Source organism: Erythrolamprus reginae, chromosome 13 (assembly GCF_031021105.1).
Source record: "Erythrolamprus reginae isolate rEryReg1 chromosome 13, rEryReg1.hap1, whole genome shotgun sequence".
NCBI lineage: Eukaryota > Metazoa > Chordata > Lepidosauria > Squamata > Dipsadidae > Erythrolamprus > Erythrolamprus reginae.
Window position 1 is genome coordinate 10,508,895 of NC_091962.1, and position 26,881 is coordinate 10,535,775.

At 42.8% G+C, this 26,881-nt stretch overlaps 1 protein-coding gene across 4 annotated transcripts; it reads right to left on the minus strand.

Annotated features, from left to right (window-relative positions):
• Window positions 1–4,225: 4,225 nt before the first annotated feature.
• GPR137 (G protein-coupled receptor 137) lies at window positions 4,226–26,733 on the minus strand. 4 transcript variants are annotated; one of them, XM_070766190.1, is made up of 8 exons: window positions 26,663–26,733; window positions 23,686–24,420; window positions 16,739–16,788; window positions 15,287–15,512; window positions 11,241–11,390; window positions 8,515–8,643; window positions 5,798–5,892; window positions 4,226–5,013 (listed from the first exon to the last, which is right to left on the minus strand). In XM_070766190.1, the coding sequence occupies exons 2-8, from the start codon at window positions 24,049–24,051 to the stop codon at window positions 4,845–4,847; spliced, it is 1,185 nt and encodes a 394-aa protein (XP_070622291.1). In that variant the 5' UTR covers window positions 24,052–24,420; window positions 26,663–26,733; the 3' UTR covers window positions 4,226–4,844. The 4 variants fall into 4 exon arrangements, with proteins under 4 accessions (XP_070622291.1, XP_070622289.1, XP_070622290.1 ...); XM_070766188.1 differs by having other exon boundaries at window positions 26,532–26,706; XM_070766189.1 differs by lacking the exon at window positions 26,663–26,733 and adding an exon at window positions 25,200–26,153.
• Between the last annotated feature and the right edge of the window lie 148 nt (window positions 26,734–26,881).

Here is a 26,881-nt window from a genome sequence, read left to right on the forward strand (position 1 = left end):
AGCTGGCGCTTGGCCTCACAGGTGTGGGTGATTGAGGGAGGCACGCGGTCTGGGCAGGTGCTTTAAATTAGCTTGCTACGAGAGCTGGAAGGGACCTTGTGGGTCATCTAGTCCAACCCCGCTCAAGCAGCAGTCCCTGCAGCATTTCAGACAAATGGCCATTCAATCTCCTCTTTAAAGTGTTGGAGCTGTCACGACCTCCACAAGCAACTTCTCTTTCACCCTCAAAAAGTTCCCCCTTATTTCCAGGTTGAATAATCTCTCCTTGGTCAGCTTCCATCCCTTATTCCTTGTCTGGCCTTTTGGTGCCTTGGAAAACAGCCTGACCCCTTCCTCTCTGTGCCTTTCAGTGTGTAAAATAAAACAAGATACTTTTATTGTCACTTTTTACTGTGGGCACATTGGCCCACATTAAAATTGAAATTGTGTTGCTCTCTCAAAATTTATCCATCCATCCATCATCTACATACTTATCTATCATACATATCTAGTATACATATCTACATACATATCTATGTAGATATCTATTTACATACATGCATGCAAGGGGGCACAATCTGAGGTTAGTTGGGGGAAAGAGAAGCAATGCGAGAAAATATTATTTTATTAAGAGTAGTAGATGCTTGGAACAAACTTCCAACAGATGTGAGTTGGTAAATCCACAGTAACTGAATTTATACATGCCTGGGATAAACATAGATCCATCCTAAGATAAAATACAGGAAATAGTATAAGGGCAGACTAGATGGACCAGGAGGTTTTTTTCTGCTGTCATTCTTCCATGTTTCTATGTTTCTATCTATATGTATCATCTCTCTACATACATCACAAACACAAAATTACTGTCCATTTTGAATAGTATTCATGGTGTCACCAGCCAGCAATCACCCCTTTTGCTTGAAAGGCTGAAGTAACTAGGTTTTTTTTCAGGGTGGAGGCTGCTTTCCCACCCCACTGCAAAGGTCCAGTTTTTAAATTATCTCTTTTATTATTTTTGCAGAGGACAAAGAGATCAGAGGGAGATTTGGGCTCATACAGGCAGTCCTCGACTTACGACAGTTCATTTAGTGACCATTCAAAGTTACAATGGCATTGAAAAAGTGACGTATGATTTTTCACACTTGGGACCATTTGCAGCGTCCTCATAGTTACATGATCGAGATTCAGACGCATGGTCACTGATTCATGTTTATGACGATTGTAGTGTCCCAGGGTCATGTGACTGATCCCATTTTGCAGCCTTCTGCCAATCAAAGTCAATGGGGAAACCAAATTCACTTAACAGCCATGCTATTTACTTAACAATTGCTAGGATTCACTTAACAACGGTGGCAAGAAAGGTCATAAAATGGGGCACAGCTAATGTTTCACTTTGCAATGTAGATTTTGGGCTCAATTGTGGTCATAGCTCAAGGGCTGCCTTGTACTGGTGATGCCTTGGATTACAAGTCCCATCAGCCACTTCCAGGATGGGGGTGGATAGGAATCATCCGTTCTTGCAATAGGTTACCCCCCCCCACCCGCCACTCAAAGTACTCAATGTTTTTTTAAAAATCTGCAAATTTAATAAATAAATATATATATATAATTTTTACACACTATAGGAAATACTTTGGACTTGCCAAGCACCCCTTGGTTTTATTGTCTGGTGCAAAAATTGAATTTGTTATTTTTCTCCAGTTTCTTTTAAAGAAAAAAATATATAATTATATTAATTGGATTTCAGATATGTTATTGTATATTGGTTTTTAAAATATATGTTGTGAGCTACCCGGAGTCCACAGAGAGGGGCGGCATACAAGTCCTATCTATCTATCTATCTATCTATCTATCTATCTATCTATCTATCTATCTATCTATCTATCTATCTATCTATCATCTATCTAAATATTTATTTTATATATAAAATGTTTCTCTCTCTCTTTCCAGGACTGGTTCGGTTTGCTAAGAATTCTGCTTAAATGATACAAATGGAGGAGTTTTTGATACATGAGGTCTCAGCCTCCCAAAAGTGAAAGAAATTGACCCAAATTTGAAACTGTTTCCTTCTTTCTCAGTTACAGGAACTCTTTCCTTCCGCTGCCACCCCTAGTTCAATGTTTTCAAAAGGGAGGCTTGCTTGTCCAAAAGTGCAAAATAATAAGATGGTTGTCTTGGCTGTGATGGTGTATTCATGGTTTAAATTGGGTTTCTGGAACTAGCCAGATTTTTTTTTTTGTCCTTGAAATGTCAATTACCAATACGGCTTATTTTCAAAGAAGTGGGTGGCCCATATCTTGCATTGGGCAAACCCAGTTAAAAAGATATGCATTAGTCATTCCCGACTCTAGGGGGCGGTGCTCATCTCTCTTTCAAAGCCAGGAATAACATGGGGGATAAAAAAAAATCAGCAGAAAGCCACACAACTACACAATGGATGCACCGTGTAATCTCCCCCCCCCGAACCCCTTCCTCAACCAAAGAGTAGGAATAAGGTGGGGGGGGGTTTGGAGGGGGGGTTCAGGGAAGAGAGACCAGGAAAACAGCATCATGGTTAGCAGAGGGAACTTCAGAATCACGCAAATTGCTTCCCATCTTCGATTGATTGATTGATTAGCTCCGTATGTCATTGACATCTCTCATGAACTCAATCTGTCTAGTCTGGAGGACAGAAGGAAAAGGGGGGACATGATCGAAACATTTAAATATGTTAAAGGGTTAAATAAGGTTCAGGAGGGAAGTGTTTTTAATAGGAAAGTGAACACAAGAACAAGGGGACACAATCTGAAGTTAGTTGGGGGAAAGATCAAAAGCAACGTGAGGAAATATTATTTCACTGAAAGAGCAGTAGATCCTTGGAACAAACTTCCAGCAGACGTGGTTGGTAAATCCACAGTAACTGAATTTAAACATGCCTGGGATAAACATATATCCATTGTAAGATAAAATATAGGAAATAGTATAAGGGCAGACTAGATGGACCATGAGGTCTTTTTCTGCCGTCAGACTTCTATGTTTCTATCACTATAACAATACAAAATTGGGAATTACCTATCTGTAAACAACCCTGTAAGGTTTGCCCTTCGAATCCTAAGTCTGAAAGAACAATAGTGATTTGCTCAACGGTAGTGACTGTGAGAGGGACCTTGGAATCCCTAGTGGGCAACCATTTAAATATGAGCCAGCTGTTGTGCAGCAGCTGCCAAAAAAGCCAACATAGTTCTAGGCTGCATCAACAGAGGGATAGAATCAAGATTACGTGAAGTGTTATAAGGCCTACTTGGAATACTGCATTGTTTTGGTCGCCACGTGCTGGCTATGTCCACTGTCAGTTGGAACAGAGTTCTTTTCAAGTGGGGAGGGGGAGTAGAACGTCTTAACTCCTTAGCCTCAGAGCATGTTAATAATAATATGAGCATGTTAATAATAATATAAGAAATATGTATGATTGTTTTTTTATATTAATGGGTTTTAAACTGCTTTTAGTCATTAGATTTGTACTGTACAGAATATCTCCGGGACTGTCTTCTGCCGCACGAATCCCAGCGACCGGTTAGGTCCCACAGAGTTGGCCTTCTCCGGGTCCCGTCAACTAAACAATCTCGTTTGGTGGGACCCAGGGGAAGAGCCTTCTCTGTGGCGGCCCCGACCCTCTGGAACCAACTCCCCCCGGATATCAGGGTCGCCCCCACCCTCCTTGCCTTTCGTAAGCTCCTTAAAACCCACCTCTGTCGTCAGGTATGGGGGAATTGAGACATTCCCTTCCCCCTAGGCTTATAAAATTTACGCATGGTATGTCTGTTTGTATGATTGGTCTCTTAAATTGGGGTTTTTAAAATTACTTTTTATATTAGATTTGTTATATTTGTCTTTTTTTACTGCTGTTAGCCGCCCCGAGTCTGCGGAGAGGGGCGGCATACAAATCTAATTAATAATAAATAATAATAATAATAAATAAACTGTCTTTTGTTGTTGTGAGCCGCCCCGAGTCTCTGGAGAGGGGCGGCATACAAATCTAATAAATAATAATAAAACAACTAATGAACTGACGGTGCTATATGGTCATTTCGAAAAACCCTTTCTTAGCGAGCATCTAGAAGCCGAGGAGAACATACGTGCCAAGTTTTATGTTTGTAGGCTTTGCGGTTCTGGAGAGTTCGTGATGATGCGTGAGTGGCCTTTGGCTTTGATTGATAGACAGACAGACAGACAGACATATATGGGTCGGGGAAGAAAGGGCCAGGCATTCTGTCGCTAACACAAAATCCATTTATTGGAAGGGGCAAGCGATAATATAGCACCAATAACGGCGAAAGTGTCTAGCGGAAGAACACAGAAGCTTATTCCGAATTATACGGTAGCTACCGGCTTTTCTGGGGGGGGGTAGGGGAGGAGGTAGAGGGAGGGGAGAGGGAGAAAGAGAGTGCCCCTTGACCCATTTCACAGAATCTTGTTTTCAACAACATCGAAGATAAAATGCGCAGCCCACCCACCCCCCCCACCCTCCCCATGTCGTTTAAAGTGCTAGTGTTCTCAATAGACTATGGGGTTAAATATTGAAGGGGGGGTGGGAAGAAGGGAGGAATTGAGGTTCTAGCCAAAAAAAAAAAAGAGTCACCAAGCAGCTCCAGAATTAAAGGATGAAGCCGAGGTTTTTAGGGCTAAAATTTAGGGAAGTGGGGAGGGACATTAAGGGGAGGGGGGGATTGTGTGGATCTATTACCCTGTTTGCATGCTGGTCGTCTCCCCCTCTCTCCATGCCACCCCCCCCACCGGCACTCATTTATACACGCAGGAGACTTTCAACAGCATCGAGTGTGGAAGGGGGGGGGGGGGGCGGGAGGAGGCCGCCCGACCTCCGTGTTTCAGTTCTGCGGGGTGGAGTAAAGGCTGTGATGATGGTGGCCGCCGGAGACGGCCGCCTGCGAGAACAGAAGTGGGGCGGTGGGCGGGTGGCCCCCGAACCAGTCGTGCTCCCCGCTGCTTCGGTTGATGGAGCCGTAGTAGCTCCCGCTGTTGGTTCGTCCGGTCAGGCTGTAGAAAAAGAGAGAGAAGGAACGAAGGGAGGAATGAGGGATTAGGATCTGCATGCAGTTTTCCTTCTCCACCCTCACTTCTCTTTCATGGTGGGTGGGTGTCTCTCTTTTTCTCTCTATTCTTCTCTCTCTCCCTCCTTCTTTCTCTTTCTGTCTCCTCTCTTTTTTCCTTCTTTCTTTTTCTCCCTAACCCTCTCTCGCCTTTTCTTTCTCTTCCTCTCTCCCTTTTTCTCCTTCTTTCAATCTCTCCTCTCGTCTTTTTCCTCTTTCTCTTCTTCCCTCCCTTCCTCTTTCCCATCCTCCGTCCCCCTCCATCTCCCTTTCTCTCTCCTTCTCTCTTTTTCCTTCTCTCTCCCTTTCTCTCCTTTCTTTCTCTTTTTCCTTTCTTTCTTTCCCTCCTTCCTTCCTTCTTTTCTATCCCTTCCCCTCCTTCACTCTCCCATATCTCTCTCTCCTTCTCTTTTTCCTTTTATCTCCCTTTCTTTCTTTCTCTCTTCTCTTTTTATTTATTTATTTATCTTCTCTTCTTCCTTCCTTCCTTCCTCCCCTATCTCTCTCTTCCCCTCTCTCCCTCTCTCTCTCCTTCTCTTTTTCCTTTTATCTCCCCTTCTCTCCTTTCTTTCTTTCTCTTTTCTTTTTCCTTCCTTCCTTCCCTTCCCTCCCTCTCTCTCTCCCTCCTTCTCTCTTTTTCCTTCTCTTTCTCTTCCTCTCCCCCTCTCTCCTGCAGTGTCTGTGTTACCAGGAAGGTTATTTTAAGGATGAAAGAAAAAAGCAGCTCTAACCTGCTAGTCAATCCTTCGTTTTCGCGCTGCCCAGGATAGTCGAAGAAATAAGATCGGGAGACACCAAGCTGCCGGTTGAAGACACGACTGGCGCTCTGTTGGAATGGAAAAGACGGTTTAAAAGCTTCCCTTCCCTTGCCCGTTGGTTGTTTTGCTTCTTCGGACGGCTTGTTTTACTTGCATGGCAATCGCTTTCAGCAGATCTAAGTTCCTAGTCCCTAAGTAACAGGGTGGATTTTATTTAAATAAAATCCTGATTTAAATCACGACTTGAATCCTGATTTAAATCACGATTTGAATCTTTATCTATCTATCTATCTATCTATCTATCTATCTATCTATCTATCTATCTATCTATCTATCTATCTATCTGATTTGATTTGTATGCCGCCCCTCTCCGTGGACGCGGGGCGGCTAACAACAGTGACAAAACAGAATGGAAAAAATCCAATACTAAAACAGCTAAAAACCCTTGTTATAAAACCATGCATAAATTGTAGAAGCCTAGGGGGAAAGATTGTCTTAGTTCCCCCGTTCCTGACGACAGAGGTGGGTTTTGAGGAGCTTACGAAAGGCAAGGAGGGTGGGGGCTATTCTAATCTCAGGGGGGGGGGTTGGTTCCAGAGGGCCGGGGCCACCACAGAGAAGGCTCTTCCCCTGGGCCCCGCCAACCAACATTGTTTAGTTGACGGGACCCGGAGAAGGCCCACTCTGTGGGACGTAACTGGTCGCTGGGATTCGTGCGGGAGAAGGCGGTGTCTGAGATATTCTGGTCCGATGCCATGAAGGGCTTTATAGGTCATAACCAACACTTTGAATTGTGACCGGAAACTGATCGGCAACCAATGCAGACTGCGGAGTGTTGGTGTGACATGGGCATATTTAGGGAAGCCCATGATTGCTCTCGCAGCTGCATTCTGTACGATCTGAAGTTTCCAAACACTTTTCAAAGGTAGCCCCATGTAGAGAGCGTTACAGTAGTCGAGCCTCGAGGTGATGAGAACATGAGCGACTGTGAGCAGTGAGTCCCGGTCCAGATAGGGCCGCAACTGGTGCACCAGGCGAACCTGGGCAAACGCCCCCCTCGCCACAGCTGAAAGACGGTTCTCTAACTATTTGAATCCTGATTTAAATCACTAATTAAAAAAGGCTCGATTTAAATCATAATTTTTAAAGAGCAACTCTCATCTCTCCTGCAGCAGCTCCTCCTACGATCCACTGTGGACTCACTGACAGTCCCAATACTTCAAAATATACAGACTTCATGCTATATAACTAAGCTCCACATCATGTCGAATAAACTAAATTATGAATGTTGTCTTAAACGGAAAACTATATTCAGATAGATTTTTATTCCAAAAGCATTGGATTAAAATAAACCTGATTAAGTTTTTTTTTTAAAATCTAATTTAAATTTTAAAAATCCAATTTAAAAAAAAGAATTATTTTAAAATCATAAACTGCTGAGTAAACCACCGCCCCTTTTCACGCCCTCCTGATTGTGAGGCGAGAGCGCCACCTCTAGGCCACGGCACCGCTCACAATAACCAATAGATTTAATAAATAGACAAATAAATATGGTACTATCATTAAAATCCAGAATCTGATCCCCCTCCGAACACCCCCACTCACTGTTCTGATCTCTGGCTAAGGCCACTGTTAATTGGAATAAAGGCTTGCTAAATGCAAAGATTTGTAAAACAAAATAGTCATCTTTATTTTTCTTCCCTCCTACAAAAAGATATTGACAAAATTGAACAGGTCCAAAGACAGGCTACAAGAACGGTGGAAGGTCTTAAGCATAAAACATATCAGGAAAGACTTCATGAACTCCATCTGTATAGTCTGGAGGATGGAAGGGAAAGGGGGGACATGATCGAAATATTTAAATATATTAAAGGGTTAAATAAGGTTCAGGAGGGAAGTGTTTTTAATAGGAAAGTGAACACAAGGACAAGGGGACACAATCTGAAGTTAGTTGGGGGAAAGATCAAAAGCAACGTGAGAAAATATTATTTCACTGAAAGAGAAGTAGATCCTTGGAACAAACTTCCAGCAGACGTGGTTGATAAATCCACAGTCACTGAATTTAAACATGCCTGGGATAAACATAGATCCATCCTAAGATAAAATACAGAAAATAGTATAAGGGCAGACTAGATGGACCATGAGGTCTTTTTCTGCCGTCAGTCTTCTATGTTTCTATGTTCCACACCGTGTCATCTCGGCACGCAACGCTCTCTTATCTCAGTCTTTGGTACCCAAGGCAACATCAAAATCATCAAAGCATTCCACAAGTCATTCTAAGATTTATGGCTAGGCATTGTAATAAAAACTGCAATTAAAAGCACATAAAGTAAAGCTCACTTTCGGAGCCGCTGGAAGACACCTCCATATTTCTCAATAGCAGATTGAGAATTCCACCCTTCTCTTCTGCTGACACCGGGGCGTGATGAATTAATTATTTAATTAATTAACCCGTTCCTCTCCTTAATATTTCTTCCCTGACACTTGCTCTCTTCGCCTCTGCAAGCGTCTGAAATGAGGACTTACCCATCTATTATCTGTCTCTCCTTCACTTGAGTCTGAACTCATAATAACGTCCTGTGGTTGGTCTCCTCCTTTCTTCCTCAGGCCCTGCCACTAATTCATAAACACTTTCCGAATCAGAATCTGCAAAATCTCCAAACTGAACAGGAGTATACAACAACACTCACCATATCCTGAGCCGGCCGATGCACCCGGAAAAAACCCACCAGCAGCGTGGTGGGCAGTAACTCCCAGACAAAGAGGATGAGTCCAAAGACAATATAACCTTGATCCCCAAGATCGGTTATTAGGTCAGCCTGGAAATGGGGGAAAGAGACCAGGTATTAAAAGACACACCTTTACTCCCAAATCTTTACAGGAAGACCTCAATTTATGACTGGTCACTTAGCAAATAACCTATTTTTTGGAGAATAAGATGCACTGGAATTTAATTATTAGATATGTATGCCGCCCCTCTCCGAAGACTAAATCAACACAGATTGTGGAAATATTGTGGAATATAAGACATACCTAGTTTTGGGGGAGGAAAATAGTGTGTGTGCGGGAATCTGCCTACCCGGTATTCATCTGGCTAGCATCCTTAGTCTGGTCAGCTTCAGCCCATTATTTTATCCCCTGTTGAGGGCTGAAAAAAACCCTTATTCAGAGGAAGTAGCAATGAAAAACATCCTGCAAAGATTTAGGGCTGGAAAAAACATTCTTCGGAGGGACGAGCAATGAAAACAATCCTGCAAAGATTTAGGGCTGGAAAAAACATTCTTCGGAGGGAGGAGCAATGAAAACAATCCTGCAAAGATTTAGGGCTGGAAAAAACATTCTTCGGAGGGAGGAGCAATGAAAACAATCCTGCAAAGATTTAGGGCTGGAAAAAACATTCTTCGGAGGGAGGAGCAATGAAAACAATCCTGCAAAGATTTAGGGCTGGAAAAAACATTCTTCGGAGGGACGAGCAATGAAAACAATCCTGCAAAGATTTAGGGCTGGAAAAAACATTCTTCGGAGGGACGAGCAATGAAAACAATCCTGCAAAGATTTAGGGCTGGAAAAAACATTCTTCGGAGGGACGAGCAATGAAAACAATCCTGCAAAGATTTAGGGCTGGAAAAAACATTCTTCGGAGGGAGGAGCAATGAAAACAATCCTGCAAAGATTTAGGGCTGGAAAAAACATTCTTCGGAGGGAGGAGCAATGAAAACAATCCTGCAAAGATTTAGGGCTGGAAAAAACATTCTTCGGAGGGACGAGCAATGAAAACAATCCTGCAAAGATTTAGGGCTGGAAAAAACATTCTTCGGAGGGAGGAGCAATGAAAACAATCCTGCAAAGATTTAGGGCTGGAAAAAACATTCTTCGGAGGGAGGAGCAATGAAAACAATCCTGCAAAGATTTAGGGCTGGAAAAAACATTCTTCAGAGGGAGGAGCAATGAAAAAGATTGCAAGCTGGGAAGATGGTTAGCACCTCATTAATGCCGGGGGGGGGAAGGGGGGGAGGAAAGCTTCAAAAAGGATACACCCAAATTTTCAGCCTCTTTTAGGAGGGGAAAAGGTGCGCCTTATATTCCAAAAATACGGTATTCAAAGTTATGACAGGACCTCACTGAGGGTTACTTTGGGCCACATCTACACCTGTTGGCAGCGTCCCACAGGCAAAATATCATAAAAATCAGGTCGGTTATGTGGGTGTTCCGATTTAGGACCATGATGGGCAGGCTCCCCTAGTGATCACCACTCAAGGATGGTGCATAAATGACAAGTGTGTCATCCATCCATCCAGCTATGCCATCAGACAGTTATGCACTTGGACGTTTTGAGTACAGTGTTCCCTTGACTTTCGCGGGGGATGCGTTCCAAGACCGTCCGCAAAAGTCAAATTTCCGCAAAGTAGAGATGCGGAAGTAATTACACTATTTTTGTATATGAACAGTATCGCAGGACATCCCCTGACACTTTAAACCCCTAAATTACAATTTTCCATTCCCTTAATAACCTTTAGATTATTAATCACTGGTACTCACCATTGAAGAAGATACGGATCCCAGTGACCGATTAGGTCCCACAGAGTTGGCCTTCTCCGGCTCCCGTCGACGAAACAATGTCGTCTGGCAGGGCCCAGGGGAAGAGCCTTCTCTGTGGTGGCCCCGATCCTCTAGAACCAACTCCCTCCGGAGATCAGAACTGTCCCCACCCTCCTTGCCTTTTGCAAACTCCTAAAAACCCATCTCTGCCATCAGGCATGGGGGAATTGATTCCCCCGGGCCGTTTCATTTTATGTATGGTTTGTTTGGGATGTATGACTGTGTTTTTATAATAAGGGTTTTAAACTGTCCTTTTTTAACCATTAGATTTGTACTATGTAGTTGTTGTAAGCCGCTCCGAGTCTCCAGAGAGGGGCGGCATACAAATCTAATAAATAATAATAGAAACATAGAAGTCTGACGGCAGAAAAAGACCCCATGGTCCATCTAGTCTACCCTTATACTATTTCCTGTATTTTATCTTAGGATGGATCTAGGTTTATCCCAGGCATGTTTCAATTCAGTTACTGTGGATTTATCTACCACGTCTAATAATAATAAAAATAATACTTAGTGATCCTGATAATTATTAACGTAATGGCAGACGAAAGTTTTGGCGATGATGTATCGGGCGGGAAAAACCGTGGTGTAGAAAAAAAACCCCACGAAGTATTTTTTAATTAATTTTTTTTTTAAAAAAAACTGTGGTATAGACTTTTCGCGAATGTCGGACCCGCGAAAGTCAAGGGATGACTGTATTCCTCTTTTTGGATCCTGGGGGAAACTGTCCCAGGCTTCCTTGTTCAGGGAAGGGGAGGATAGGAATTGTAGTCCAAGAGGCTGGGGATTTCTTTCCCCCCCCCCCCCGAGGATTCACCTGGTCGGAGACGTTGTACCAGTCGTAATCGAAGGAGTCGAGACGGGTGCGGGACGAGAGGGCCAAGGCAGCCAGATTGTAGCAAGCACGGCTGGCGTAGAGAAGGACGATGGTTCCCCCCATAGCTGCCGTCTGGCACAGCGTGGTGCCCTGTTTCGGGAAAGACACAATTTAGTCTACAGATGGGTTATTTGCAGATTAAAACAAAAGGCCTGGTTGGGGCCCTGCGATACGTTTTTGTCATGGTCTTCAAGCAGCCTTGGAAAGGTGAAACGGAAACCGGGAATAATTTAAAAAGCTAGAGAAATATAATTGTACTGTGCATGAAAATGAAAATAGGGGAATGAATTTTGGCTACACAATTGAACTAGAAAAATGGGAAAAATTATGGATTAACAATTGGCAGGTGACAAGATCGACCGCGTTCAAGGAAAACCAATTAAAAATGTTCTACAAGTGGCACCTATCGCCAGAAAGACTAGCAAAAATGTTCCCCAAAACCTCTCCAATATGTTGGAAGTGTAAAAAAGAAAGAGGCACGTTCTACCACCAATGGTGGACATGTACACAGGCAAAAAAAGTTTTGGAATAAAATAACAAATTGGTTAAAAGAAATAGCAAATGAAGAAATTGAAAAAAAAAACCAGAATTATATTTATTGGGTATTTTTAATAAAAAAAATAGAAAAAGAAGTAAGATACCTAGTTATACATATACTAACAGCTGCCAGAATAGTATATGCCCAACAGTGGAAAACAGATAAAATACCGGAAGAAAACATAATAATTAAAAAAAATACTAGACTGTGTGGAGATGGACAGGCTATCCAAAAGATTAGAGGGAAAAGAAGAATCAGATTACTCTAAAACATGGGCAAAATTTTATGATTGGCTAAAAGAAATAAATAAATAAAAATGTATGCAAAGCAGCACGTCAAATAAAAGAATTCAAACATTAATATTATGTAAAAGAAGTGTAATTCTCTGATCAAATATCCCCCCCCCAAAAAAAGTGGGGAAACTTTCATTTCCCAAATGTTGTATATATATGTTTTTATATATGTTTTTTTCTTTTGTCTTGTAAAATAAAAAAAAGAAAACGAAAATAGAAACAACTTTAAAGGGGGTAAAACACTGCATGTCCGTTGACAGATCGCGAGACCGCTGGATGGAAGATGCCACCAACACTGGCCGTGCATCAAGAGCAAACCCCACACTCTTCCAGCACTGATGATATAACCGAGGTGGGTTATGAAAGGTCTGCAAGAAAATAAAATTCAGAGAGCCCCCCCAAGGACCCCACAATCCCCCCCCCCACTTAAATAGATACTTAAGATCTTTTTAAGCCAAAACATACACACAGCAGACAGAACCAAATTGCCATTTGTGGGTGGTCAGTCTTTGGTGCAAATCGGGTTATGAGGGGTTCCTTGGTGCTCTGAATTGGGTGGGGGGGTTTTTTTGCAGATTTTTTATAACTGATGGTGTTACTTAGTTAAGTCATAAAACGTCTGCAAGAAAACAGCCAAGCCCCGAGAGCACCAAGGACCCCATACATTAGAATAGAGTAGAATAGAATAGAACAGGAAATAGGAATAGAATGGAATGGAATAGAAAATAAAAAATAAAATAGAATAGAATAGAATAGACTGGAATGGAATAAGAAATAGGAATAGAGTGGAATGGAATAGAAAATAAAAAATAAAATAAAATAGAAAATAGAGTAGAGTAGAATAGAATAAGAAATTGGAATGGAATAGAAAATAAAAAATTAAATGAAATAAAATAAAATAGAAAATAGAGCATGTAGAAAGCACAGAATATAATAGAAAATAGGAATGGAATGGAATGGAATAGAAAATAAAAGAGAAAATAAAATAGAAAATAGAGTAGAGTAAAATAGAATTAGAATAATAGGAAAAGAAATAGGAATAGAGTGGAATGGAATAGAAAATAAAAAATAAAATAGAAAATAAAAAATAGAATAGAGTAGAATAGAATAAAATAGAATAGAATAAGAAAATGGAATGGAATAGAAATTAAAAAATGAAATGAAATGAAATAAAATAGAAAATAGAGCATGTAGAAAGAATAGAAAAGAAAATAGGAATGCAATGGAATGGAAAATAAAACAGAAAATGAAATAAAATAGAGAATAGAGTATGTAGAGTAGAGTAGAATACAATAGAATGGAATAGAATAGGAAATAAAATAGAAAATAGACTAGACTAGAATAGAGTGGAATAAGAAATAGAGTGGAATGGAATAGAAAATAAAATAAAATAGAAAATAGAGTAGAGTAGAATAGAATAAGAAATTGGAATGGAATGGAATAGAAAATGAAATAGAAAATGAAATAAAATAAAAATAGAAAATAGAGTATGTAGAGTAGAGTAGAATAAGAAATAGGAATAGAATGGAATGGAATAGAAAATAAAAAATAAAATAAAATAGAAAATAGAGTAGAGTAAAATAGAATTAGAATAATAGGAAAAGAAATAGGAATAGAGTGGAATGGAATAGAAAATAAAAATAAAATAGAAAATAAAAAATAGAATAGAGTAGAATAGAATAAAATAGAATAGAATAAGAAAATGGAATGGAATAGAAATTAAAAAATGAAATGAAATGAAATAAAATAGAAAATAGAGCATGTAGAAAGAATAGAAAAGAAAATAGGAATGCAATGGAATGGAAAATAAAACAGAAAATGAAATAAAATAGAGAATAGAGTATGTAGAGTAGAGTAGAATAGAATAGAATGGAATAGAATAGGAAATAAAATAGAAAATAGACTAGACTAGAATAGAGTGGAATAAGAAATAGAGTGGAATTGAATAAAAAATAAAATAAAATAGAAAGTAGAGTAGAGTAGAGTAGAATAGAATAAGAAATTGGAATGGAATGGAATAGAAAATGAAATAGAAAATGAAATAAAATAAAAATAGAAAATAGAGTATGTAGAGTAGAGTAGAATAAGAAATAGGAATAGAATGGAATGGAATAGAAAATAAAAAATAAAATAAAATAGAAAATAGAGTAGAGTAAAATAGAATTAGAATAATAGGAAAAGAAATAGGAATAGAGTGGAATGGAATAGAAAATAAAAAATAAAATAGAAAATAAAAAATAGAATAGAGTAGAATAGAATAAAATAGAATAGAATAAGAAAATGGAATGGAATAGAAATTAAAAAATAAAATAGAAAATAAAAAATAGAATAGAGTAGAATAGAATAAAATAGAATAGAATAAGAAATTGGAATGGAATGGAATAGAAATTAAAAAATGAAATGAAATGAAATAAAATAGAAAATAAAGCATGTAGGAAGAATAGAATAGGAAATAGGAATGCAATGGAATAGAAAATAAAACAGAAAATGAAATAAAATAGAAAATAGAGTATGTAGAGTAGAGTAGAATAGAATAGAATGGAATAGAATAGGAAATAAAATAGAAAATAGACTAGAATAGAATAGAGTGGAATAAGAAATAGAGTGGAATGGAATAGAAAATAAAAAATAAAATAAAATAGAGTAGAGTAGAATAGAATAGAATAGAATAAGAAATTGGAATGGAATGGAATAGAAAATGAAATAGAAAATGAAATAAAATAAAATAGAAAATAGAGTATGTAGAGTAGAGTAGAATAAGAAATAGGAATAGAATGGAATAGAAAATAAAAAATAAAATAAAATAGAAAATAGAGTAGAGTAAAATAGAATTAGAATAGAATAGGAAAAGAAATAGGAATAGAGTGGAATGGAATACAAAATAAAATAGAAAATAGAAAATAAAAAATAGAAAGTAGAGTGGAATAGAATAAGAAATTGGAATGGAACGGAATAGAACAGGAATAGGAACAGAACATTTTAGGTAGACTTCTAATGTGTTGTAAGCCGCCCTAAGTCCCAGAGTGGAAGGGCGGCATAGAAATCGAATTAACACATGAATAAAATAAGACTGGAACGAAGAGCGAAATGGGATGAACCGGAAGGGAAATAACGGAACCCCCTGCGACAAGCGCAGGGACCGGAGGAGGGCCCACCTTGGCTTCCAGGTAGATGCGTGTGGAGGGGGAGCCGCGGGCCACCAGGAAGAGGCAGAGGGCGAGCGAGACGGCTCCCAGCACGAAGAGCGAGTCGCTGATGAGAACTCGGGCGAGGACCACCGCCCAGGGCTCAGCCTGGCGTGCCCGCACCAGCACGGCGCACGCCACGTTCACCGCCAGGAAGAGGGCGCTGGCCCCAAAGCACACCCCTCGCACCAGCAACCTGGGGAAAAACAACCCGGCTCTTGAGAAGACCCCAAAACTTATTTCTTCCGGACCAACAAAGCCCCTCGGATCCGGGGCTGCTGGGCCCGCCCAGCTCTGCCCCATGGCCAAAACTTTTACATTATAGGCAGTCCTTGACTTACGACCACAGCTGAGCCCCAAATTTCATGCCGCTAAGCGAGACAGCTGCCAAGCGAGTTGCGTCCCGCTTCACGAACTTTCTCGCCGCATTTGTTGAGTGAGTCCCTGCAGTGGGTAAATTAGTAACCTGGTTGGTCAAGGGTCATTCTTTGTCAAGTGGACCAGGTGAAATTGAAGCCTTGTTTGAAAAGAAACCACCACAAAAACAACATACATGATAGAAAAAAACGTGGTCTTTCTAATGAAATGAACATCAAGGTGATTGAAGGTGAGAAAACAGAGCTCTTTTTTTCTCACCTTAGATCATCTTCGTTTTTATTTCACTAGAAAGAGCAAGTTTTCCCCCCTATCATGTGTTGTTTTTGTGGTGGTTTCTTTTCAAATATGGCTGCAAAAATCAGTCAAGTGGACATCTGGTCCACTTGACAAAGAATGACCCTTAAGCGAATCTGGGCTCCCCGTCTACTCAGCTTGCCAAAGGGAATCGCCTGATCCCCGGGGCACAGCAACCAGTTACCAAGCGTCCAAATTTTGATCCACGGGAGTTGTCAGAGTTCCGACGGATGCCCCGATTAATTCACGAGCCCCGAGCCAAGTTTCAAAAGAAATCCGGCTGTTTATTAGGAGCAACGTGTCGGCACATACCCAAATGGAGTCAGATCTGCCCCACGCAATGTACGTTCCCAGCTGTGACTCTGTTTCCCCACTCCTCCCAGGGTGTGTCATAAATCACATTCTCCAACAAAGCACTCTTGCGGCCTGTAGAGACCACGCCTGCCCGACTGGTTCTGGTAGCCTAGGCTGCGGCCTTGAGGAAAGTATGCGTGGAATGTACTCCTGGTTGCTCTGTTAGCTTTCCCCACTCCTGCCTATAGCAACTTGAGAGTAGGCCAGGGATGCTTTACGAGTTGACAGGGGGATGCTGCAATGGTTGTGTGTGAAAAAACGGTCGTAGGTTGCTTTTTTTCCAGCGCCGTTATGACTGGCCACTGAACGAATGGTCGTAAGTCAAGGACTGAATTTTTATTTATTTTTTTTGCACAAGAAACCCCACGCAGACGCTGGAGAAATACGGATACTCACAGGCCTTTGATCAGTTCGGGACGATATTTCGCCTTAGCTTTAAAAACCACCTGAAAAGGAGAATAAAATTGACCGTTTTATTTTGGGATGTGTGTGTGTGTGTGTCAAGAGGGTTTTCAACGGCCCACTTCAATTCTGTTTTGATGGGGACAGGTGGTGCCTTCATTTGCAAAAGTGGGATACAGTAAAATATTGTTTTGAATAGGTTAGAGTGCAGTACTGCAGGCAACTTCTGCTGACTTCTGGCTGCCTGCAATTTGGCAGTTTGAATCTCACCAGGCTTAAGGGTTGGTTCAGCCTTCCGTCCATCACAGGTCGGTAAAATGGGGACCCAGATTGTTGGGGGCAAGAGGCTGACTCTGTAAACAGCATAGGGAGGGCTGCAAAGCATTGTGAAGCGGTATATAAGTCCAAGTGATATTACTAGTCCTTCATTCCTTCCTTCCTTCCATCCATCCATCCATCCCGCCAGCCAGCCAGCTGCCATTTCAGGCTAATTCTGCACACTGCCAGCAGTTCAATTATGACCTGCTCAAGGTTGACTTAGCCTTCCATCCTTCAAAGGTCAGTAAAATGAGGACCCAGATTTTTGAGACAATAAGCTGAGTCTGTAAATTGCTTAGAGAGGGCTGTAAAGTACTGTGAAGTAGTATACTGTATAAGTCTAAGTGCTATTGCTCTTCCTTCCTTCCTTCCTTCCATCCTTCCTTCTTTCCTTCCTTCCTTCCATCTTTCCATCCTTCCTTCTTTCCTTCCTTCCTTCGTTCCTTCCTTCCATCCTTCCTTCTTTCCTTCCTTCCCTCCTGTGGTTAGAATGCAGAATTGCAGGCTTTATTGTATGATGGATTAGGTTAAATGTGTATGATTGTATAGTTAGGGATTTTACTATGTAGTAATGTTTTTAAATTGATTTAACTTCTACTATTAGATTTGTAATGTATTGTATCACTATTATTTATTTATTTATTTATTTAGTTATTTATTAGATTTGTATGCCGCCCCTCTCCACAGACTCGGGGCGGCTAACAACAGTAAAAAAGACAATATAAGCAAATCTAATATTAAAAGTAATTTAAAAAACCCCAATTTAAGAAAAACCAATCATACATACAGATATACCATGCATAAATTTTATAAGCCTAGGGGGAAGGGAATGTCTCAATTCCCCCATGCCTGACGACAGAGGTGGGTTTTGAGGAGCTTGCGAAAGGCAAGGAGGGTGGGGGCAACTCTGATATCTGGGGGGAGTTGGTTCCAGAGGGTCGGGGCCGCCACAGAGAAGGCTCTTCCCCTGGGGCCCGCCAAACAACATTGTTTAGTCGACGGGACCCGGAGAAGGCCAACTCTGTGGGACCTAACTGGTCGCTGGGATTCGTGCGGCAGAAGACGGTCCTGGAGATATTCTGGTCCGATGCCATGAAGGGCTTTATAGGTCATAACCAACACTTTGAATTGTGACCAGAACTGATCGGCAACCAATGCAGACTGCGGAGTGTTGGTGTGACATGGGCATATTTAGAAAAGCCCCGAGTCTTCAGAGAGGGGCGGCATACAAATCTAATAAACTATAAACTATAACTATAACTCACTGTTCACTGCTAGAAGTTCAATCCTGACCAGGTTGACTCAGCCTTCCGTCTTTCCAAGGTCAGTAAAATGAGGACCCAGATTGTTGAGAGGCAAAAGGCTAACTTTATAAACCACTTGGAGAGGGCTGTAAAACACTGTGAAGAGGCATATAAGTCTTAAGTGCTATTGCTATTATATCAGAAGCACTCCCAGGGCCAGAGTAACAGGTTTCTCTCAAGCTTCCAAATGTTTACATCCCCTATCACCCAAACCCATCTCCCGGCTGGGGATGATGGGAACTGGGGCAAGAGAAGGCATCAGATTTTATAAAGGCTTGGTGTGTGTGTGTGAGAGAGAAATCTTAGCTTCCTGTCTCAAATGAGGGGAGGAAAAGAGCCAAATGACCTTGAGCTTGGCTCCTCAGAGACTGTATAATGTACAGCCGAGAAATACATCGATGCTATTCTTAGATTTACAAAAGTCGGGAACTACAAACAGCAATTCCGCTAAATCGGAGTAATTTTGCACTTTGTCCCTCTCCTTATCTGGTTTGGGAGACCTCCTCTTGTTAACACGCTTAGTATTTCAAGATATTATTATTATATATTATTATTATTATTATTATTATTATTATTATTATTATTATTATTATTATTATTAATTAGATTTGTATGCCGCCCCTTTCCGTAGACTCGGGGCGGCTCACAACACAATAAAAACAGTTCATGACAAATCTAATAATTTACAATTTAAAATATTTTTAAAAACCCCATTATTAAGCAGACATACATACAAGCATACCATACGTAAATTGTATAGGCCCAGGGGAGATGTTTCAGTTCCCCCATGCCTGACGACAAAGGTGGGTTTTAAGGAGTTTACGAAAGGCAAGGAGGGTAGGGGCAGTTCTAATCTCTGGGGGGAGCTGGTTCCAGAGTTGGGGCCGCCACAGAGAAGGCTCTTCCCCTGGGGCCCGCCAACCGACATTGTTTAGTTGACAGGACCCGGAGAAGGCCCACTCTGGTCGCTGGGATTCGTGCGGCAGAAGGCGATCTCGGAGATATACACCGGACGTATCAAAAAATACTGGAATTGCTGCTTAATTAGGCAACTCAATTCTTGCAGATTTAAAGCAACATGCCAATTTCTGCAGGGGTGCCAACGGGATGGACTTTGCAACCCCATTTTTAAACCACTCGCTATATTCTGCTATCTTAATTTACTGATAAGGCTTCCTGTGGTTTTCTGCCAACCATGCAAAATATTGACACAACCCGTGGCCTTAAAAATTTACATCGTGGATCGGAAAGGAAGGTAAATCCTGTTAATTTTTAATCATCCGTTACATTTGTGGCATAAATACAAGTTTGTAGACCTTTGCTGTGAATTATCAACACGGTGCTTATAAATACTGGGCTTTTTTTTTAATCCCTCAATGAACTGAACGCGCTCAACGAAAGAAAACTTATCTACAGAAAGAACCATATTCCAGGTGGGGAATTCTGAGAGTTGAAGTCCACACACTTTAAACTCCCCAAGGTTGAAAAACACAAGTTTGGAGTTGGGGGGGGGGGGAGAAAACAAGTCAAAATAGATATTTAAGATCTCTTTAGAAACATAGAAGATTGACGGCAGAAAAAGATGGTCCATCTAGTCTGCCCTTATATACTACCGCGTTTCCCCGAAAATAAGACACTGTATATTAATTTTTGCTCCAAACGTTGTGCTACGTCTTATTTTTGGGGGGGTGCCTTATATTTCTCAAATAAGACAAATTCACAGGCATAAAAGCTGAAAATCCCAAAGAAAGTGTACCGTACGGTACACTGATTACGGTACGGTACCTGTCAGTATGGCACCCACACACACAAACGACGGCACTTACATGGTACAACAGTATACTCCCGCTATTGCAGCTTCCGGCCACCAGAGGAGCTACAGTCTACGCACTGTAGCGGAGACTGTAATGGCGGTGAAACTGTGTCTACTGGATGGTACAAAGCGATGGAAGGGGCCAGCAGGGGAGGCCACATTATTACGGTACCGCTATGAACAGCTTTGAACGGTACCGTATGTTTTTCCACTGTACCGTATGTAAACTTGACTACGCCTTATTTTCGGGGGGTGCCTTATATTAGCAAATTCTGCAAAACCTCTGACATGCCTTACTTTCGGGGTACGTCTTATTTTCAGGGAAACAGGGTATTTCCTGTATTTTATCTTAGGATGGATCTATGTTTATCCCAGGCAGGTTTAATATTCAGTTCCTGTGGATTTACCAACCACGTCTGCTGGGAGTTTGTTCCAGGCATTAAGCCAAAATAATGCTTATAGCAGAGAGAACTAAGACAGGGTTTCTCAAACCTAGCAACTTTTAAGACTTGTGGACTTCAACTCCCAGAATTCTCATAGCCGGCTGGAGAATTCTGGGGAGAATTGAGGTCCACAAGTCTTAAAGTTGCCAAGTTTGAAGACCTCTGAAAACTAAGATGTAATTCATGGAAGATTAATCAGTGTAAATCCAGTTGTTGTTGTTGTTGTTATTATTATTATTATTATTATTATTATTATTATTATTATTATTATTATTATTAATTGGATTTGTATGCCGCCCCTCTCCGCAGACTCGGGGCGGCTAACAACAGTGATAAAAAACAACATGTAAAATTCCAATTTAATAAAACAACTAAAAACCCTTATTATAAAAACCAAACATACCATACATAACTTGTAATGGCCTAGGGGGAAGGAATATCCTAACTCCCCCATGCCTGGCGACAAAGGTGGGTCTTGAGTAATTTGCGAAAGACAAGGAGGGTGGGGGGCCGTTCTAATCTCTGGGGGGAGTTGATTCCAGAGGGCCGGGGCCGCCACAGAGAAGGCTCTTCCCCTGGGGCCCGCCAAACGACATTGTTTGGTCGACGGGACCCGGAGATTATCCTCTTTGCAGGCAGTCCTTCCTGCTCTCTGAACTTGGTTGTTAACACTGATGATGTTAATAATAATAATAATAATAATAATAATAATAATAATAATTATTATTATTATTATTATTATTATTATTATTATTATTTATTAGATTTGTATGCCGCGCCTCTCCGAAGTTAGGTCGTGGAACGCCTGCAAGAAAGCAAGCCAAGCTCAGGAAGCACCAAGGACCTCCACGGTCACGTTCCTCCTCTTCCCCCCCTTCTAACACTGATGAGATTACTTAGTTGGGTTGCGAAATGTCCGACAAGGAAAACAACCAAGTTTAGAGAGCGTCAGAGGCCAATTTCTCTTCCTGCTCCTCCTCCTCCATAAACCGTATACATCGAGTATACACCAAACCATATACAGTATACATCAATTATAATTAAAATTAAGAATTACATTTAAATAACTAAAAAAGCCCATTAGCATACACACACGTCCATTCAAACAAGCCCACCATACAATCATTGGCCAGGGGGTAGAATCTGATGACCCCAAGCTTGGCGGCATAAGTGAGTCTTTAGACTCTTACGGAAGGCAGGAAGGGTGGGGACAACATGAATCTCTAGGGGGGAGCTGATTCCAGAGGGCTGGGGCCCCCACAGAGAAGGCCCTTCCCCTGGGTCCCCCCCCAAATGACATTGTCTAGTTGGTGGGACCTGTAGAAAGAAGGCCGACTCTGTGGGACCTAACTGGACGCTGGGATTTGTGCGGCAGGAGGCGGTCCCGTAAGTAATCTGGTCCCATGCCATGTAGGGCTTTATTAGGTCATAAATCAACACTTTGAATTGAGTCCAGATGCAAACCGCGGAGTGTTGGGGAGATGTGGCCGAACACTCTTCAAAGGCAGCCCCATGTAGAGAGCATTGCAGCAGTCGAACCTCGAGGGGATAAGGGCCTGAGTAGAGACTCCCTGTCCAAATACGGTGATACTTAAGAAGCCATTTTTCCCACAGGAATCAATGTAAAAGCAAATAATGCGTGCAAACCCATTAGGAAAGAAATAAAAGCTCGGAATTTGAGTGGGAGGAGGAGGAAGAAGAGGAGGAGGACAGTCGCTGCTGAAGGAAGAAGGGGAGGGGAGGTGAATAAAAAAATCCGAAACTTTAAGGCTCAAAAAAAGAGGGACTCTGAGGCAGCGAGGAGGAGCACGCGCTTCCCCTACACTCGGCGCAAGGCTGCCTCTCCTACATTGGCGGCGGCTGCTTCCTCTTCCTTCCCATGCTGAAGGGCTTCCCTTTCCTCTCGCTTGCTCACTTTATAGCCGGCGCCTTTCCTTTGCTGTGGTGACTCCTTGGCTGCCCAGAGCAATGGGAGCGTTTCTTTTCTCTGGGCTCTGGCAGAGGTTAATCCCTCACCAAGCGCCCAGAGAAAGGAAAATGCTTCGTTCGCTCTGGACTGCCAAAGCCTCCTTAAGCGCCACCGAAAGGCTCCTCTGGCAGCCCAGATGGCCGGGATTAAAGGGGGAATGGCAGGAAACTGGCCGGACATTGGTGCTGCTCTCAAATTTCCTGGGAAATTTTTCCTGGCTCGGGCTCTTAAGTAGAAAATAGAAACATAGAAAGATAGAAGACTGACGGCAGAAAAAGACCTCATGGTCCATCTAGTCTGCCCTTATGCTATTTCCTGTGTTTTATCTTACGATGGATCTATGTTTATCCCAGGCATGTTTAAATTCAGTTACTGTGGATTTACCAACCACGTCTGCTGGAAGTTTGTTCCAAGGATCTACTACTCTTTCAGTGAAATAATATTTCCTCACGTTGCTTTTGATCTTTCCCCCAACTAACTTCAGATTGTGGCCCCTTGTTCTTGTGTTCACTTTCCTATTAAAAACACTTCCCTCCTGGACCTTATTTAACTCTTTAATATATTTAAATGTTTCGATCATATCCCCCCTTTCCCTTCTGTCCTCCAGACTCTACAGATGGAGTCCATGAAGTCTTTCCTGATACGTTTTATGCTTAAGACCTTCCACCATTCTTGTAGCCCGTCTTTGGACCCGGTCAATTTTGTCAATATCTTTTTGTAGGTGAGGTCTCCAGAAATGAACCCAGTATTTTTCCAAATGTGGTCTCACCAGCGCTGTATATAAGGGGATCACAATCTCCCTCTTCCTGCTTGTTATACCTCTAGCTATGCAGCCAAGCACCCTACTTGCTTTTCCTACTGCCCGACCACTGGTTCTTAAGAAGAGGCGAAAAAATCTTGAACAAGTAGAGGCGTTCTTAGGTAGAGGTACCACCGTATTTGCCTCTCTTGCTTTCCTCTTAACCTATAAATCCCCAGCTGCCATGAAGTTAGTTCAGCCTTTACCCAGAAGGCCTAGGGGCCACTGCCTCTAATCTTGCCATTTACCCATAACGCCCTGGGGGTGTCACGTCTGAAACCACGTTTGCATTTACCTGGGCAAAGTAGAGATTCATGAGGGTCAGGGTGAAGAACTGGAGGCAGACCGGGCAGCAGTACAGCAGCCAGAAGAAGAAGGGGTGCAGGCGGTTGGCCTTGAGCGTGTTCCGGAAGTAGAAGGAGAAAAGGGTGGTGCGCAGGGCGGCCCAGAAGAGGCAGAGGAAGAGGAAGACGGTCTGGTAGCTGAACTTCTTGTGGCGGTACAAGAGCACCAGCCAGAGCTGGGCGTAAACCGAGAAGAAAAGCAAGGCGTACAGAGTCGTGTACAGGGTCGTCAGGCCCACCTTGACGGCGGGCGGGAAGGCCGGCGTGAGCCGCGAGGCCGGCACGATGGAGCTCAGGTTGCTCACGGCCTTCTCCATCGTCGCCCGCTAGGAAGCCATCATCGCCCCACCCCCCAGACTGCACAGAGAGAGAAAGGACGAGGAGGGAGGGGGCGTTGCACCACCACCACCACCACCACCGCAGCCCCCTTTCTTGCCCTCCCCCGGAACGGAGGGCGTGTTACATCCTTTAGGGGGCGTTGGGGGGGCTGGCCCTTCCAGAGGCGAAATCAAAGGACCCCTGCCTGTTCCATGAGAGGTGCTGGCTGGGCAGGGGGTGGGCTAGGGGGGAGAGAAGGCCGTTGAGAGTCAAGGGATGGTCCTCTCTGGACCTCTTCGCGGGGCGTGAAGAAGGAGCAGCCCCCACCCTTTTTTGGGGAGGGGTCCAGTGCAGAGTTTTTGCAGCAGCTGCAAGGGAAAGAGACATGAAATTGGGGTGCTTTTTTAAGCTGCCACCCCTTTCTCTCTGCCACCCTTCCCCCTAATCCTCAGAAGGTCTGAATCTCTCACCCTGCAAGTCTAGAATCCTGGACAAATCCTCCCTACTCAACAGCCTTCCAATGTTTGGGTCCCTTATAAAGCCCCTCCCCCCATTCTCCTTGGGTCCTTGCCTCCCTCGGACTGCCCCCACCCCTATTTCCCTGCTGCCCCCAACTTCACACCGCTGCATCCCTCCCTCAATCCTCAGAGCTCTGGGACCCTCCCCATCATCCCTTAGGAGCCCCCCCCCATATTCTTGTTAAAGCCCTGCCTCCTTGGGCCCCCCTACCCTTATTTCCCTGTTGCCCCATTTTAATTTCTGGGTCCCCTCTCCCCAGAGGTCTGGGAGCCCCCCCCCCCAATCCTACATACTCTTCCACCTTTGCAATATCTGGGAACCTTAGGAGCCTCTCCCATTCTCCTTGAACCCTACCTCGACCCCCCCCATCTATATTTCCCTGCTGCCCCACTTTCAGCCCAGCAAACTCCCCCTCTCACCCCATCCTCCCTTCTCCCACCCTTGGAATATCTCTATCTTGCCATTTACCCATAACACCCATATCAAGAAAGCTACCATCCCCCCAAAAATATCCCTCTGACAAAAAAGCAATAACCAACTTCAAAAACCACTATAAAAATATATGCCCCCAAATAAAGACAGAATGCTCCAACTATCACAGCAAACAAAGGGAAAACCTTCTGCGCACCAAATCCAACCGTGCCTTCTGCAACTCCAAAGAGACCTTGACTTTGTGTCTGAATGGTCAAACATCTGGCAACCCCAAATCTCAACCAACAAATGCTCTGCCCTACACATTGGCAAAAAGAACCAGAACACCAAATACAAGCTGAATAGACAAGACGTTACAGACAACCCTCTCTCTGTAAAAGTCCTTGGACTGCTCATATCAAATGACCTAAGTGCCAAAGTCCACTGTAACATCTCCAAAAAGGCTTAAAGAGTTGTTAATCTAATTTTATTTTTATTCTTTTAAAAATAATCTTTATTAATTATTTACATTAAGAAAAAAACAAATACCATTTAAAAAAAAACATGTTATGTAGCTTCTTCTCCCGTTCTATCCCACTACTAACTATAGAAAACATTAGCCAGACCAATCCTTGAACACAGCTCCTCTGTCTGGAACCCACACCACATAATGGACATAAATACATTAGAAAGCGTCCAGAGATATTTTACAAGAAAAGCCCTCCACTCCTCCACTTACAACAGAATGTCCTATGCAATCAGACTTCCAATCCTCGGCTTAGAAAGCTTAGAACTACATAGTCTTCCACACGACCTAAGCATAGCTCATAAAATCATCAGCTACAACGTCCTGTCAATGACTACTTCAGCTTCAACCACAACAACACAAGAGCACACAACAGGTACAAACTCAAGAGTAAACCGCTACAAACTTGACCGTAGAAAATACAACTTTAGTAACCGAGTAGTTGATGCATGGAACTCACTACCAGAGTCTGCAGTATCATCCCCTAACCCCCAAAACTTATTTTATTTATTAGATTTGTATGCCGCCCCTCTCCGAAGAATTGGGGCGGCTCACAACAACGGAAACAATACAAATCCAAAATTAAAACAATTTAAAATTGTGTTACAATTTTGTTTTACAATATGTTTTACAATTTTAAAATTGTTTTACAATTTACCCTTAGACTGTTGACCTCTCCCGATTCCTAAGAGGTCAGTAAGGGGCGTGCATAAGTGCACCAGCGTGCCTTCCGCCCCTGTACAATTGTTCCTTCTTATTAATACCCATTTCATATATATATATATAAATAATGTTATATCTATGTATATTACAAATACAAAATTAAATAAATAAAAATAAAAATCTGGCTCTTTCTTAGGAGCCCCACCCAATATTCTCATTGGAGTCCCGCCTCTTTTGTGCCCCCGCCCCTTCTGCCCCCCCCCCAGCCTTATTCTTGGGCCTGAGAGGCTTTCAATGCTGTTTCCCCCCCCCTCTTCCCCCCCCCAGGACACCTGGGACCCTCGTCGCCTCCCCAGATACCTGGTTCCCTCAACCCTCCCCTGCTCTCTCGGGCCCCCGAGTCCCTCTGGCCCCACTGCCTCAATTCTGGGCTGGGGCCGGGGAGAAGACGCCCCCTCCCCACAAATCCAGGCCAGCCGCAGCCGCGCGACCTCCCAGCTGCTGCCAGCTGCGCCAAGTGCCTTCGCCCCGCCCACTTTCCCTCGCCGCACCGGCTCGGCGTGCCGGAAGTGACGACAGCGCCGGCCGCCAAGGGCGCGGCGCGCGTTTCTGAATGGCCAAACACCCGGGGGGGGGAGAGAGAAAAGAACCTGACTAGAGCGGCGGCGCTTTTTCCGGTTCGCCATCTTAACGACGGGCATTTGTGGTCG